Below are 17,156 nucleotides of genomic sequence, written 5' to 3' on the forward strand. Positions count from 1 at the left end.
AGAGGCGAAAATTGTCCTTCGGGAAATACATGAAGGAGTCTGAGGAGATCATGCTGGATCTCGATCCATAGCACACAACGCTTTTCACCTAGGATATTATTGGCCAACACTCCTCCAAGATGCCATCAGAATATCTTACTCATGTGATAAGTGCAACGCTACGCAATTATTCTTCAGTCCCCTCTCGAGCCGCTCACTCCTATGATTAGCCCTTGCCCTTCGCCCAATGGGGACTTGATTTGATCGACCCAATGCCTGCAGGGAAGGGTAAGGTCTGCTATGCAATCGTTGCAGTTGACTACTTCACAAAATGGGATGAAGTAGAACCCTTGGTAACCATTACTGAGGTAAAAATAGAAGACTTTGTATGGAAGAACATCCTTTGTAGATTCGGCATTCCCAATGCGATAGTCACTGACAACGGGTGAAAGTTCGACAACAATAAGTTCAGGATGTTCGACTCTAAGTTCAACATCAGCTTATGTTTTGCCTCCCCAACTCATCCCCAGTCTAATGGACAAGTTGAAGCCATCAACAAAATAATCAAGTGAACTTTGAAAACCAGCTTGGACAAGGCTAAAGGTTGTTGGCCAGAATTTGTACCTAAAGTTCTTTGGCCATAACGCACTTCGTACCGGACATCAACAGGAAAAACCTCATTCTCACTTGCCTTTGGTGCAGAGGCAGTTGTCCCAGTTGAGCTTGAGCAAGCAACGTTTCGAGTCCAGAACTACGTGCAAAGCGAAAATGATAAACAACTTACCCTCAACTTAGATATATTCGAGGAACACAAAAACCAGGCTCACTTGAGGAATGTCGCCTACAAGCAGCGCATCTCCAACTACTATGACTCAAGGGTTAAACCTCGTTCTTTCAAAGTAGGGGACTGGGTATTGAAGAAAAGATTACTCTACGACAGAGTCCCGAGTGAATGAACACTTAGTCCAAACTAGGATGGACCGTTTGAAGTTGTTGGCATCAGTCGCCTTGGCTCTTACAAGCTTAGAAGCACCGATGGCAAGATCCTTGGCCATCTATGGAACGTTAATCACTTGAAGTACTATTACACGTAAACTCACATTGTACAAGTGTTAAGCTTCAGCCGTTCAGCATCCTATGTAACGAAGACTATTTGGCATAAATTCAATAAAGAGGTGATTTAGACAACTCGGTCGTAATCCTCTTACATTCCTAGCAATCAAACATTCGGGTTCAAAGCTTCAAGATGAATGCTTGTAACATGAAACAAAGTCTAAGTATATGTCAACAAGACTATACAAATAAACGAACAGCTTCACAGTATATTCGTTCAATCATACATTCCAACACATTCATACATAAGCCAACTGTGCTTTGAAAGGGTTCAACATACTTTGTGTCATTCGACACTTGCTACAATGTGCCTAGACACCTTGCCCTTATTCTCACCAACCAGGTAATGAAATGTGAAGAAAGAACTCATCTTCATGCCACCAACCAGGTGATGAAATGTACAACCCATACTCTAATATCATTTGGCAACTTGCCACTCATGTCACCAACCAGGTGAAGAAAAAACTCATCTTCATGCCACCAACCAGGTGATGAAATGTACAACCCGTACTCTCCTTCATGCCACTAACCAGGTGATGAAATGTACAACCCGTACTCTAATATCATTTGGCAACTTGTCATTCATGCCATCAACCAAGTGATGCAATGTATAACCCGTACTCTCCTTCATACCACCAACCAGGTGATGAAATGTACAACCCGTACTCTAATATTATTTGGCAACTTGCCACTCATGCCATCAACCAGGTGAAGAAGGAACTCATCTTCATGCCACCAACCAGGTGATGAAATGTACAACTCGTACTTTCCTTCATGCCACCAACCAGGTGATAAAATGTACAACCCATACTCTAATATCATTTGACAACTTGCCATTCATGCCACCAACCAGGTGATGAATTGTGATGAAAGGTGATAAAGGAACTCACCATCGTACCACCAACTAAGTGATGAAAGCAACTCACCATTCATTCCACCTACCAGAAGACGAGTGGTACAACTTGTACATGTGAACTCCTAGCATTCACAAATAATCAAAAACCCCTAAGCTTGACAACTCAACTAAGGGAGCACTTATGCCCAACAAGAGTTATAGTCACCAACAAAGTCATTTTACAAGCCAACAACAGCTTCAGTGCATGGCATACGAAGATCAAGCTATTCAGCCCTCTTGCATCTGCTTCAGACATTTCTCCTTTGTAACAATGTAAACACTACAACTCGTAGAAAGCTTCACACACTTTTGATCAAGACAGTGTAAAGCAAAACCAATTTATGGTGCCAACAAGAGCTTCATCAAAGGAGTTCAACCACAATTCTCAAGAGCTTCATCAAAGGAGTTCAACCACAATTCTCAAAAGCTTCACACACTATTAATCAAGATAGTGTGAAGCAAAACCAATTTATGGTGCCAACAAGAGCTTCATCAATGGAGGGCAACCACAATTCTCAAAAGCTTCACACACTTTTGATCAAGATAGTGTGAAGCAAAACCAATTTATGGTGCCAACAAGAGCTTCATCAAAGGAGTTCAACCACAATTCTCAAAAGCTTCACACATTCTTGATCAAGACAGTGTGAAGCAAAACCAATTTATGGCGCCAACAAGAGCTTCATCAATGAAGGGCAACCACAATTCTCAAAAGCTTCACACACTCTTGATCAAGATAGTGTGAAGCAAAACCAATTTATGGTGCCAACAAAAGCTTCGTCAAAGGAGTTCAACCACAATTCTCAAAAGCTTCACACACTCTTGATCAAGACAGTGTGAAGCAAAACCAATTTATGATGCCAACAAGAGCTTCATCAATGGAGGGCAACCACAATTCTCAAAAGATTCACACACTCTTGATTAAGACAGTGTGAAGCAAAACCAATTTATGGTGCCAACAAAAACTTCATCAATAAAGGGCAACTACAATTCTCAAACCTTCGAAGCAAATTCAAAACTGTTCGAAGCAAATTCAATTTATATGATTCATCCAAACGTTCGACTACTACAAGGTGTGGCTTGCATCACAATCTCTTGCTCAACAGTGTGGAAGAAAAATTTGTATATGTTGTCTCTCCCACATTTTCAAATTTCTAGTTTTTTTTTTTTTAAAATGGGAAATTCAACAAAGCTTCATCAATGGAGGACAACTACAAATTCTCAAAAGCTTCACACTATCTTGATCAAGATAGTGTGAAGCAAAATTAATTCATTGTACGCAACAAAAGCTTCAACTCCAAAGCTTCACCTACAAAGCTTCAACTCCAAAGCTTCACCTACAAAAGCTTCAACACAAAAGCTTCACCTACAAAAGCTTCAACACAAAAGCTTCACCTACAAAGTTTCAACTCCAAAGCTTCACCTACAAAAGCTTCAACACAAAAGCTTCACCTACAAAACTTCAACTCCAAAGCTTCACCTACAAAGCTTCAACACAAAAGCTTCATCCACAAAAGCTTCACCAACAAAAGCTTCACCCACCACATAAAAGCTTCACCCACCACAAAAGTTTCACCCATAAAAGCTTCACCTACAAAAGCTTCACCCACAAAAGCTTCTCCCACCACAAAAGCTTCACCCATAAAAACTTCACCAACAAAAGCACCCACAAAAGCTTCATCCACCATAAAAGCTTTACCCACAAAAGCTTCACCCACCACAAAAGCTTCACCCATAAAAGCTTCACCTACAAAAGCTTTGTTTGTACTATACTTAGGGCCTCTGTATTTAGACCTCGTATAAATACTCGGGGGACTCAAATGTAATTATGTAATAAAGGAAGGGGCAAATATGTAAAAAGGGGAGGAGCCCTTATTCTATAAAAGTGCCTCCTCATCCTCACAAACCCTAAGCCTCTCCTATCTAGAGCAAAGCTCTCAAGCTCTCCCTCCCTCACAATCCTCTCAGAAATACAATATCAGTGTGGATGTAGCCCAAACCTTGGGTGAACCACAATACATCTTGTGTTATTTACATTACTTGCAAATTCACGGTAGGATTTATGTTGTCCCAAGACCTCCGGTTATGTGCATTAACATTGGCGACTTCTGTGGGAAACGACACGAAAAGCTATGTCAGTTCTCTCTCAATTTTTCACCTTTGCCATGAATCTGCAAAACCAAAGAGCCTAAAACCTCACTTTTGGATTTTTTCCAGAAAACCTTCAACCTCTCTCTCTCTAGGTTTTATTTATTGGTGTTGTACTTGGTGCATTTCTGAAAAAGTCGCTCACAAGCAGCAGCTCTCTGATTCCCATCAAATCTGCCTTCCTCCAAGGCCAGTCTCTCTCTTTTTCCTGCTTCCACAACACCACCAGCCCCTCACCCATCAAATCAATCAATCCCTAAGCATTTTCAAGAAATCTAAGAATTAAAAAAAAACATAGTTCCTTCCTTCCTGTGTGAAAAGCCGACGTAGAGGAAAAATCATCTTCGGTTGCTGGAAACTAAGACCCACACAGCGTCGTCTTTTGGGGAAGAAACAGAGTTCAACTCCAATTGCCGAGCTAACCGTCGATCGAGCAGAAGGAGGAGGGCCGGAAGAACGAGGAACACATGGTGCTTGTCAAGGAGTACATATCCAAGGTCGAGTCTAAGCTCTCTGATGTCTGCACTAGCATATTGAAGCTTTTAGAGTCCAATCTCGTGCCGTCGGCGTCGGCCACTGAGTCCAAAGTTTTCTTTCTGTATGCTCAAGACCACCGACTGTCGAAACTACAAGTCGTTGACGACACTGCACCCATCGTCGGGCGCGGGCGACGAGATGATGGTGGTGGAGTCGTACGTTGTCGACTTGCCGCACGGGAACACAAAGGATGACATGTGTATGTTCGTGGACACCATTGTTCGATGCAACCTGCAATCTCCCACTTAGATCGCCGAGGATTTAGCAAAATGAAACCTCATAAAACTATCGTGAATGTCTATGATCGAGGCTATGAGCTAGTCATCTGTGTTTGTACTTTTTTTGGCGTTTCCGCCCTCGTTTTGTGATTTTAATCCAGAGGAAGATGAAAAACTCATCAACTACATCACAACACATGGCCATGGCTGCTAGAGCTCAGTTCCTAAACTTGCAGGCCTACAGAGATGTGGAAATAGTTGTAGATTGAGATGGATAAATTATCTGAGACCTGACTTAAAACGTGGGAGACTCACGTCATGGGGCACTCTGCTGCTTCTCCTCCCCCATCGCTGCTGTTGTGTGTTGCGCCGACGGTCCTCTCGGTCTGTCCATCAAAGGCCAAGAGCATCGCAAGCAATGAGAAGAATGAATACAAGGATGTTGGTGATGGTGGGCCCACATTTGGTATAAATTCTGCAACTTGTATGTATTTTTCAGGATGTTTAGTGCGAAGATGAGTAGCCACAGGGAGTCCACCATCCCACTATCTGAAAAAACACTCACGAAGAAGATAAGCTTTTTCAATACTCAACCTATTATTATTCCTACCATCTGCAAAAGGAAAAAGAAAAAGAAAAAGGGGCCTCGGGAGCACATGAGAAACAAAAGCAAAAAAGAGAAAGTAGAAGTAAAAGAAAGCAGAAAAGGAAAAGCTGAAAAGAAGATGCTCTACTATTCCACTATTCCACTATCCCACGGGATAACATGATTAAAGATAAGAAGATGCCCACCAAGGTTCCCCGTCTCCACTTTCTGTTGGACCAGAAGATGCCCATCAACATGCTGAAAACATGTAATTTATTTTGCTTATCTTTCGGAGACATTTATATAAACCCCATCAGAGGGTAATAATAATTATAAAAAAAAAGCGGCAAAGCCCAAAATAAATAGGCTGGAATGTTGTGTGGATGGCGAAGGCCCATAAGCCCAAAATAGCACCAATCAAGTGACCAAAAGTATTCCCAGTACTACAAAAAATTATTTGACACCCCGCCGCTATTATCGCCAACCAAATGATCAAAATTACGCCCAGTACTCCACAATTATTCGGCAGCCTGCTGCTATTACCACCAACCAGGTGATCAAAAGTACGTCCAGTACTTCAAAATTATACATGAGCATTACTCATGTCAATCATACATAAACATTCATGAGCATCACTCATATCAATCATACATAAACATTCATGAGCATCACTCATGTCAACATTCATGAGCATTACTCATGTCAACATTCATGAGCATCACTCATGACAACATCCATGAGCATCACTCATGTCAATCATACATAACATTCATGAGCATCACTCATGTCAATCAGCTTCAAAAGCTTCATTTACAAAGCTCTAGCTTCAAAAGTTTCATGTACAAAGCTCTAACTTCAAAAACTTCATTTACAAAAGCTCTAGCTTCAAAAGCTTCATATACAGAGCTACAGCTTCAAAAGCTTCATTTACAAAAGCTCTAGCTTCAAAAGCTTCATGTACAGAGCTACAGCTTCAAAAGCTTCATTTACAAAAGCTCTAGCTTCAAAAGCTTCATTTACAAGAACTCTAGCTTCAAAAGCTTCATTTACAAAGCTTTAGCTTCAAAGATTCAACTTGCAAAGCTTCACCTACAAAGCTTCAGTGCATGGTCTACAAAGACCGCCTCGGAACAACCGCCACTTCGGCCTATACATGGATTCAATTTGAAGTCTCCAGCCAACATACTCTATTGACCGAAGACTTGGGGGACTACATTATGTACCATATATTGGGCCTCAATTGGGCCTCATAAAAATATACTTGGGGGACTTAGCCCATTATTTATGTATTGAGGAGCGAGCCCTTATCTTATAAAAGGGACTCCCTCACCTTCGTTAAAGAGTAACGCCGCCAGCTGAGCAAACCGTATCGCCGCGAGCATTACTCCTAACCCATCATTTATGTATTGAGGAGTGAGCCCTTAGTTTATAAAAGGGACTTCCTCACTTTCATTAGAAAGCATCCATCACTTATGTATTGAGGAGCGAACCCTTATCTTATAAAAGGGACTCACCTTCGTTAGAGAGCAACGCAGCCAGCTGAGCAACCCGCATCGCTGCGGGCATAATTCCTAACCCATCACTTATGTATTGAGGAGCGAGCCCTTATTCTATAAAATGGACTCCCTCACCATCATTAGAGAGCATCACCGCTTACTGAGCAATCGCCTCGCCGCTAGCATCAACTGTAGCCCATCATTTATGTATTGAGGAGCGAGCCCTTATTCTATAAAAGGGACTCATTCACCTTCAAACGCCACAAGCCGAGCTAACCAAGACAATATAAGCCACAAGCCGAGCAGCCTCACAACATGTGCTACATCTAGTTAAGCCTAATTTCACATTGAGCGTCGCCTCATATCGAGTATTCAGCTCTAGATGACATCTAGTTACTTTGGCCCACACATGGACTGAATTTCAAGTCTCCAGCCAAAAGACTCTCTTGACTGAAGATTTGGGGGACTACTGTTTGTACCATACTTAGAGCCTCCGTATTTAGATCTCATATAAATACTCAAAGGACTTAAATGTAATTATGTAATAAAGGAATGGGCACCTATGTAATAACTAATGAGCCCTTATTCTATAAAATGACTCCTCACCCTCACAATTAAAGAGGCCAATTCCTAGGCCCTCTCACCCTCATAAGCTCTCTTTCACAATCCTCTCAGAAATACAATCAGTGTGGACGTAGCCCAAACCTTGGGGTGAACCACGATACATCTTGTGTTATTTACATTTCTTGCAGATTCACGGTCGGATTTACGTTGTTCCAAGACCTCCAGTTTTGTGCATCAACAAGCTTCACCAACAAAAACTTCACCCACAAAAGCTTCACCCACCACAAAAGCTTCACTTACAAAAACTTCACCAACAAAAGCTTCACCCACAAAAGCTTCACCCACAAAAGCTTCACCCACAAAAGCTTCACTTACAAAAGCGGCTTCACTTACAAAAGTTTCACCCACCACAAAAGCTTCACTTACAAAAGCGACTTCACTTATAAAAGCTTCACCTATAAAAGCTTCACCAACAAAAGCTTCACCCACCACAAAAGCTTCACCCACAAAAACTTCACCTACAAAAGCTTCACACTATCTTGATCAAGATAATGTGAAGCAAAATCAATTCATGGTACCCAACAAAGCTTCAACCTTAAAGCTTCACCTACAAAGCTAAAATATATATATATATTCGGAAATTTGAAAATTCGAAAATTCGAAAAAATAAAAATAAAAAAAATCGAAAAAAAAAATTGCCTAGACCTTATCTTCTTTGGGCCTAACAACTTTCATAACAAATATATATGAATGAGGAGTTTTGGGCTACCACTTAGAAAGGAAATGCCTCATTCGTCAACTCCCTCAACCTGAGACTTAAGGGACTCCTACCATATGCTACTGCACCTTGATACTCGAAAGTCTCATGACAACTCAGTGACTTGAATTTTTCAAGTCTCCAACCGAGAAGTTTTCCTCACTCTGGAAATTGAGGGAACACTACCTCAACATACATGCTTCACTCTCAAAGCTTCAAAATATAAGCTTCAACAAAAGAAAAAATTCAAAGAAATTAGTGAAGAAGGCCTTGGTGTATTTAACACAATACGTTGAAATGAAGCAAAGCTTGTTTATTGATATCTCTGATAAGTTACAAATATGTACATATACATGAATCAAAATAAAAAAACAAGAAGGAGCCTTCACAAAGGTTGCTCATGAGAAGTCTCAGCAGTCGGCAGAGCCCCAGAAAGAGGAGGCACTGGAGGGTGATTATTCAGAGCCTTGAATCAAAATAAACAAACAAGAAGGAGCCTTCACAAAGGTTGCTCATGAGAAGTCTCAGCAGTCGGCAGAGCCCCAGAAAGAAGAGGCATCGGAGGGTGATTATTCAGAGTCTTAGTACTAGGCAGAATCCCAGAAGGAGGAGGCACCGAAGGTTGATCATTTGGAACTTCATTACGCGGTACAGCCCTAGAAGACGAAGGCAATAAATGCTTTTGGAACAAACCCACAAACCTCTTATGATCAAGTAAAATCGCGAGCTTGTGCAACTGTTTATTCTCATGCTTGATCCATCTGACCTCCTGTTTGAGACTTATCACTTCAGCCGCCAATGATTCAACTTGACGGGTTTGAGCAAATAGGCGTTGGGCCATATTAGACACAGAACCTGCACACTGAACACTGAGAGCCAGAGAATCCTTAACAGTCAACTCATCAGACCGTTTGGAAAGTAGTCTATTATCTTTGGGAGTGAGAAGGTTCCTGGCCACCACCGCAGTAGTCATATCATTCTTTATCACAGAGTCCCCAACGGTAAGAAGACCAGTAGGGATAAGAAAGATGGATGCCATATATTGTCTTGATAAGGCATGGCTGCCTCTTCACCAAAGTTCAAGTCAAAACGACGGTCGGATGGGCCATACATTCTCAGAAATGATGAAGGAGAAATAAGGTGCAATAAATCTCTGAAGTACAAAAATAAGGAGAAAATTCCTACAAGCAATAACTCTCTAAACGTACTTCTTGCACACAATTGGTGCCCCTATAAAAGAAAGGACAACAGGGCCGTTGGTTCAAAAATCAAAAAGGCACCAGTCTCCGAATTTCGAGAAGCAGATTTTCTTGAGTAAAATATATCGACAATCCCCACACGCAACATCAGCTTCTCGGGTACCACAGATAACTTTGCCAAAGATCTCTGACAAAGTTTAGACATATAAATTTTGAAGGTCCAGCTACCCTACTATTACCCACAAGGGTAAAGGAACAGCACCACTGCTTGATAACTGGAAAGTCCCTATATGTGTCAACCTCCGTGCTTCGTGGCAAGGCAAATTGGCAAAAATGCCCAACCTTTACTCACATTCGAGAAAACACTCCTAACAAGATTGCTTGCTCAAAAATTGAAGAGACACCGTTCTCTAAATCTCGAGAGCCAGACTCCCAACAGGATTAGTTGCTAAAAAATCGAAGAGGCACAGCCCTCCGAATCTCGAGAGTCAGACTTCCAACAAAATTACTTGTTAAAAAATCGAAGAAGCACCGTTTTCCGAATCTTGAGAGCCAGACTCCCAACAGGATTACTTGCTCAAAAATCGAAAAGGCACCGCTATCCGAATCTCAAGAGCCAGACTCCCAACAGGATTACTTTCTCAAAAATCGAAGAGGCACCGTTCTCCGAATCTCGAGAGCCAGATCCCCGATAGGATTGCTTGTTTGAAAACCAAAGAGGCACCGTTCTCCGAACTTCAAAAGCCAGATTTCCTTAAATAAAGCTTGTCTGCAATCTTCACACGCAACATCAGCTTTCCAGATACCACAAACCACTTTTTCAAAATGCTCTGACAAAGTTAAAACACGTGAATCTTGCAACTCCTACTACATTGCTATGACCGAGATGGGTAAAGGAACAGCGATACCACTTGCTTTTGGGACAATTCCTATATTTGTCGACCTTCATCCTCCACAGCCAGGTAGACCTGCAAATAAAAAAAAATGCTCAACTTTTCTTCACATCCGAAATGGCACTCTCAACAGAATCTCTCGAAATACTTAGCTTCTTTTCTCCTCGATAATACCTATGCAAACAAGCCACACCAGAGCAAAAGTATCTCATATCATCAGGGTTAAAAGTAAGAGTATCTCATATCATATTTTTTCCCTGTCTTTTCCTTTGACCTTGTTCTTACCTGCAAGACAAGGAGTAAGAGAGCAATTAGTCAGCACTTTGAATCAAGCTTCCAGTCAGGAACCTCTTGCCTGATTACTTACCTGGCATTGCTCTCGAGTACTCATCTTCAACATCTTATGCTTCCAGAGAAAATACCACATTTGTATATGCCTAAGGAACAGATAGAGCAAGTGAGAAAGATACAATGAAGCATGTGGAGACAAGCGTAACAGAACACGTGCTGATACATCCACTACTTTGTCAACAGCAAAAGTATCTCATATCATCAGGATCGAACATACTCTAGATTTGATGGACTTGTTTTGACCCTCAAATTCTTGAGTCGGCCTTATACTCTAGAGGAAACCAGAAAACCCTCCAGCCCAGTTCAAGAATAAGCTTGTGGAAAGTTACTTCTTCAAAAGTAAAAGTATCTCATATCATTCTTCATTTTCTTCTCTTTATCCTTCTTGCTACCTGCAAGATAGAGAGAATGAGAACAATCAGCCGGAACTCGAAATCAAACTTCTGATCTGGGACTGATTACTTAGAACTCTGATTGCTTACCTTGTCTGTCACCTCTTTCGGCAAATCTCCTAACTCGGCGACTTGGGGACTCCTACTACATGGTTTGTATCGCGCTTGATCAAGCCTGAAACTACAAGTAAGCTTCGAGTCAAATTGATACATTACCTTGTGCATCTCCACCGGTTAAAGATACCACCCTTGGATAGAGGAAAAGTACTTTAAAAAAAGATGCCACATCTAATTATGAGATAGATAAAACAAGTGAAGACGATACCACACTTCGGTACTTAGAAGTTTTGTGATTACTCAGGGGCTTGGATCTTGCAAGTCCCCAACCGAGAAGTTTCCCTCACTCAGGAACTTAGGGGAGCACTGTTTGTACCATACTTGACCAATCTCGAAACTACTGAGCACCGGTCAACGTTATACCATCAAGGACCCAGAAGAGTTTCCCTCCAACCAGGAGGCCAATCACAGCGCGACACGTGTCAACATCAGAAACCAATCATAGCGCGACACATGTCAACATCAGAAGCCAATCACAACACGACATGTGTCAATGTCAAAACAAAGCTAGAAACTCTCTTCTATAAAAAGAGATCATTCTCCCACAATATTTTCTAATGTCATTTGTACTAAATCATTCACTAGTACTCACTAAAAGAGAGCTTGAACCTATGTACTTGTGTAAACCCTTCACAATTAATGAGAACTCCTCTACTCCGTGGACGTAGCCAATCTGGGTGAACCACGTACATCTTGTGTTTGCTTCCCTGTCTCTATCTATTTACATATTTATCCACACTAGTGACCGGAGCAATCTAACGAAGGTCACAAACTTAACACTTTCTGTTGCACCAAACTTTCCACTGATTTTGTGTATCAACAAAGTCATTTCTTGGAAGCAAACTGCGTAACATTGTCCCACGTCTCCTCCTGCATCTTGGCCATGGACTACTTGTGCTGCATGCCATGCTAGCATCACAAGACCAAGTATAAAAAGCACACTCGACCTCATTGCCAGACCCGTGAAGTAATTATTTAAAGAATAGTACGCTTCTTGTTGTTATTGGGAAGCCTGTTCTATATATAATGTGATACAGTTTGATCATGGAGGAGTTTATACAACAAAAAAATGCATGCGGGTACGTATATATATTGTCAGCCAACTTACAGCATTTTTTGCGTGAATAATGGTTACATCACATTCCGGACGCATGACAATTTAAGAATAATGCTATTGGGACTTTATGCCGATCACCTTGTTGTGGGGACTTATCCAAGCTTTTTGGACTCTATTTACTGATTACCTTGATTATTATTTTTCTTATGAAATTCTAACACTATTCTTAAATTAACTTGGATGGGTCCTTTTGGTTGGACAACTTGTGATAGAACTAATTGATTAAGCTAAGGACAATATTAATGCAATTTGAGACGAGCCTAAAGAACATGACTCTCTCTTGAAATCGATCCAACAAAACCCAAACCCAAACCCTTTGGCAATGATAGCGAGTGTATTTACTTGTACACTCGAACATGCTGCTTACCAGATCCCTAGGAAAAATAAGTGAGGGATGACAATGGCACCATGCATTATATAAACTCACAACTCTGAAAAGATCATTTCCAAAACAACACAAAACAGAGCCTTCTGTGGGCCAAATCCAGACTCCAGTTACAACTTACAAGTTGTTGATTGATTAACACCCAATAAGTAATACCTTAACAAAATATAAATTAGAGAAAAGTTTATTTATATGCATTATTTTTTTTTTTCCATGACAGTTTGCTACTCAATAACAATATCGTTACTAAATGTTTGGAAGAAAAACACTTAAGCTGGACGATCAATCTAACACTTAAAATTAGAAGGAAATCAAACAAACACAAACATACAATATTTATTTCATAAGATATTATACTCGTATAGAGAGTTTTTTCTGGTACGTATGTACTTTTCTGAGTTCATAACTTGTTGACCACATATGTAATACAAGTGAATTCCACCTAAAAAAAAATGGGGCTTAACTCTATTACATAGGTGGTAATTAAGCAAATGTGTTCCAAATAGCATTATTCATAAATTAAGTAAAATGTAGGAAGAGATATTGCAATTAAGTTGTATAATTGATCAAAGCTTAATTATGAAGCACAAAGCCTTTTATTTTATTGGACGTAGACATTACTTAGAGCAGTAGGCTACACACTCGCATATATACATATGTGTGTGTGTGTGTGTGTGTGAAGTTGATCAACTCCAGGCTTATGGTAATTTAGGTGGCTGTGACTGCATTGATCGTGGTGGAGGTGGTGGTAGAAGAGGTGATCGAGGGCAATGCTCGTTGCACTTTGTGTTTTTACCGTTGCAGTCATTAATGCATGCATCCGCCCCGCTGCCGCCGTGTCCCAAACAAGCAGTGACGCATGAGTACCAGCCTTCAAAACAGAGCATGGCACATGCCAGGGCTGCAGCATCTTGACCTTGATCGCCATGGACTACTGTTGCTGCAGGCCATGCTACCAGAAGCATTGCCACAAGACCCAGTACAGGAATTAATGCACTGCTGCTCGACCTCATTGGCGGGGACCTAATTATGTGAACTGATATTTGTAAGTAGTCAATTTTTTGTAATATATGTGATGCATTTGGGGGTGTTTATATAAGAAAAAAGCCGGGCAGATGTATGTTTCCGTTAGACAAAAATTAAGCATTTTTCTGTGGGATGGTTGCATCACATTCTGGACGCATGAATGAGATCAGTTACTTTACTCACATGAGGAAAAAAAGAAGTCTCTGTAACATTTGCAAATGGTGGATTGCTCTAGTGAATTTCTCCTCACTTCACTACATTTCGAGTTTGAACCTCCTCCGTATTTTTACAGTAGCTTAAAGTGATATTGTCGTTTGAAATATAAAAGTTATATAACCTTTTAGTAATCAAGATTACTTAGGGCATCTCTAGAGGGTCTAAATACAACCCGAACTATGTTTTAGCATACACTCGCCACGATGTCGATTATAAGCACCTAAAATTTTCTTTATCTGACAGAAAAAAAAATTTGGCCAAGTAAACTCTTATAATAGTGAGATATAAATCAATTGCATATGTGAGCCAAGTGCAACCAATTAGAATAGAATATCGTCTTGTCACAAGTTAATTGTATTTAAAAATCATAATCACTTTTATTTAAAATAAAGAGACTTTTACACCCATGTAGAAAATTGCCATAAAGTGCTTAGTGATTTCTTAAAAAAAATAAGCTTTGAATGCTTTGGATTGGACCAAGGGCACAAAATTGGACAAAAATAAGCCCATTATTCACAAAGGTGACAAACATTTTAGAAGCCCAAAATGAAATAGAAACTTAGACGCAAAGGACGACAATACTAGTGAAAGGCTAAGATCGAACTTGCTGCTGATCCAAGGGCCAGAATCATTCAGCCATTCATTTATATTCACCCTTAACTATAAACCCTAAATCCCCTCTCTCACCAGCCATCGTTGCAAGCTCTCTCGTTCCCTAGAGTCTTTCATTCGCGGTCGCCGCCGTTTTCTACGATCTTCGTTTTCACTCAAGATGGTAAGCCCAACCGACCTTCCTCTCTTCGGATCTGTAATTCTCCATCGTTTTCTTCTTTTCCGGTACCTTAGAACGCAGCCATGTCTATATCTGTTTATATATACTTGAAACGTGAACCCATTGGATATCTGTTAGGATAGAGGATCGAACTCCGCTTATTTTATTCTGCGTCGTTCTAAAAATTAGGGTTAGGGTTTGAGCACAGTACATAACCAGGTTCGACATGATTCTGTTTTGATAAAATGATTAGTGAAATTAGAGAAAATAGAAATAAGTTAATGATTTGAGAAATGGGTTGTGTTGTAATGGATGTTTGGTTGCTTCGTGTTAACAGGTGCTTCAGAACGATATCGATTTGCTCCATCCACCAGCTGAGCTTGAGAAGAGGAAGCACAAGCTCAAGAGGCTCGTGCAGACCCCCAACTCTTTCTTTATGGTATGGATATTAATCGATGGATGCTTACGCTTTTGGGTTTCGTATTTAGGTTGTTTAGTTTTGAATGTTTAAGTGGGATAATACTAATTCTGATTGTTTTGAACTTGAATAGGATGTCAAGTGCCAGGGGTGCTTCAACATGTAAGTATTTATCCTTTTTGCGGTTTTCATTTAAGTATTTATTAAACAATGTGCAAAATTAGGAGATAAGAGTATATATTTGTTGTTTAGAAGTGAATGTAATGGAAAATGTTTTTGCAGAACCACTGTGTTCAGTCACTCTCAAACAGTTGTGGTGTGCGGGAACTGCCAGACTGTGCTGTGCCAGCCTACTGGTGGTCGTGCCAGGCTCACTGAAGGTTGCTCTTTCAGGAGGAAGGGGGACTGATGATCCTGCCAAGACCACTTTTGACTCATCTTAGTTTATTTGAAAGCAGGCCTTTTGAAGGTTCATCTCGTGGAAGAAAAGAAATGGGTGCTGTTGTTATTGCCAAGTTATCTAGGTTTGGGTTCCGATATTTAATTTTGTTAGGATCGTTCTGGACATAGTATGACAGTGCTGCGTTTTGATTCTGTTTTAATTGAGTTTGCTGTTTGACATTTTGAGGTATCAATTACATCTTGAGATTATATATTATTGAGGAAGTGTTTTCCTGTTCTTTTTATTTGATATTTATTATTTGCTTGTTTGCTATCGCTGTTTTTATATCTATGCCTTGTGAATTTTGTGTTTGTCTGTTATAATGTATTCTTCTATCTCTTTTACCTTAAAGGATTTAACGATCATCTCATATCATGAAAGTAGTTATTTTCATGCTTTTTAGGCCTTTGTTTTACGTTTATTGAGCATTGGTGGTGCTCTGTGTGCATCTCTCTCTGTGGACACAGTTTTAGGGATGTATAGGGGGTGTCAGGATTGTTTAATTACTCTGTTTTAGGGCAGTATTTATGTATCCGTTAAGGCTCATGTCGCCATTGCTTTGCCGGATAATTTGATATTGATAGGATCGTTGGGTTCAAATAAGGCCTATGAGTTAGAGGTAGGTGACATGGGTTCAAACTCTTATCAGAGAGTTAAGAGTTCCAACTTGTATCATGCATGTAACTAGATAAGGTATTCGCAGATTGGAGTTTGAAGTCTCTACAGCTCGGTTGCATGCAGTAGATAATTACTGTCTAATATTTCTTGAGCGTTTCAATATTGGCTTCGGCCACCATGGTGGGAGGTAGAGTAGACCTAGTCGGAGGGGGAGGGTGAGGGAGATATGTGGCCGGGAAAATGTTAGCCATTGTGTTTGTGATTATGGTTCTGGTTGGTTATTGAGTCGTTTATGCTCAATTGCAGGAGTATGATCTGGCCAGTTAAAAATGCATCCTCTGCTACTTCTAGCGTGGTTGATTGGGTTTCAACCCTAGCTGTGGAACCGCAGTTTGTGTATTCTTGGGGAAGCATTATTTCCTTCCACCATCCCCTTTTTGGAAAGCTCTGGGATTTGAGCCCAGCTGGGGAAAGCCTGGTCGTGGAAGGGGAAGCCGTTGGCATCCTTTCGCAAGCATTTCCTACCCTTCTCGCTCCCTCGACAATTCTTGTGTGTTTAGTTTGCTGGGCTACCGTAAGACTTGTTAACAATTAGGTCCGCTGAATTATGTTTTTTGGGTCGTTGCATATGAAAGTCTTTTCAATCCTAGGCAAAAAAAAGCCCAGATGTGCTTTACCTAAACTTAGGCCCCTCTCTTTTGTGCATGCCGCTGCCTGGTGCTTTGTGAAGTGACCGTCTTTGGTCTTTTCCACAAAACAAAATAAATGTTCTGTGCTGCCGTCAACGGTCGTTGCGCGGTGGGGACGATGGGGTTAAAGTTGTTGAGGTGCTTTGATGTAATGCACCATTTCATCAATGACCGCAGCTGAACTATTCATTGTTGTAATGTATCGTCTCGGTTCGTTGTGGGACTCACATC

General features: G+C 40.7%; 1 protein-coding gene across 1 annotated transcript; it reads left to right on the plus strand.

Annotated features, from left to right (window-relative positions):
• Window positions 1-14,599: 14,599 nt before the first annotated feature.
• Window positions 14,600-15,834, plus strand: LOC126597431 (40S ribosomal protein S27-2). The gene is made up of 4 exons (XM_050264228.1): window positions 14,600-14,761; window positions 15,096-15,197; window positions 15,310-15,338; window positions 15,459-15,834. Exons 1-4 carry the CDS (start codon window positions 14,759-14,761, stop codon window positions 15,583-15,585), a joined length of 261 nt encoding a protein of 86 aa, XP_050120185.1. The 5' UTR covers window positions 14,600-14,758; the 3' UTR covers window positions 15,586-15,834.
• Window positions 15,835-17,156: the final 1,322 nt, after the last annotated feature.

The sequence above is a fragment of the Malus sylvestris genome, chromosome 13, assembly GCF_916048215.2.
Source record: "Malus sylvestris chromosome 13, drMalSylv7.2, whole genome shotgun sequence".
NCBI lineage: Eukaryota > Viridiplantae > Streptophyta > Magnoliopsida > Rosales > Rosaceae > Malus > Malus sylvestris.

Coding starts and splice junctions, on each gene's coding strand:
- LOC126597431 (XM_050264228.1), top strand. Junction 15,198..15,309: donor CCCCCAACTCTTTCTTTATG/GTATGGATATTA, acceptor GAACTTGAATAG/GATGTCAAGTGCCAGGGGTG. Junction 15,339..15,458: donor TGCCAGGGGTGCTTCAACAT/GTAAGTATTTAT, acceptor ATGTTTTTGCAG/AACCACTGTGTTCAGTCACT.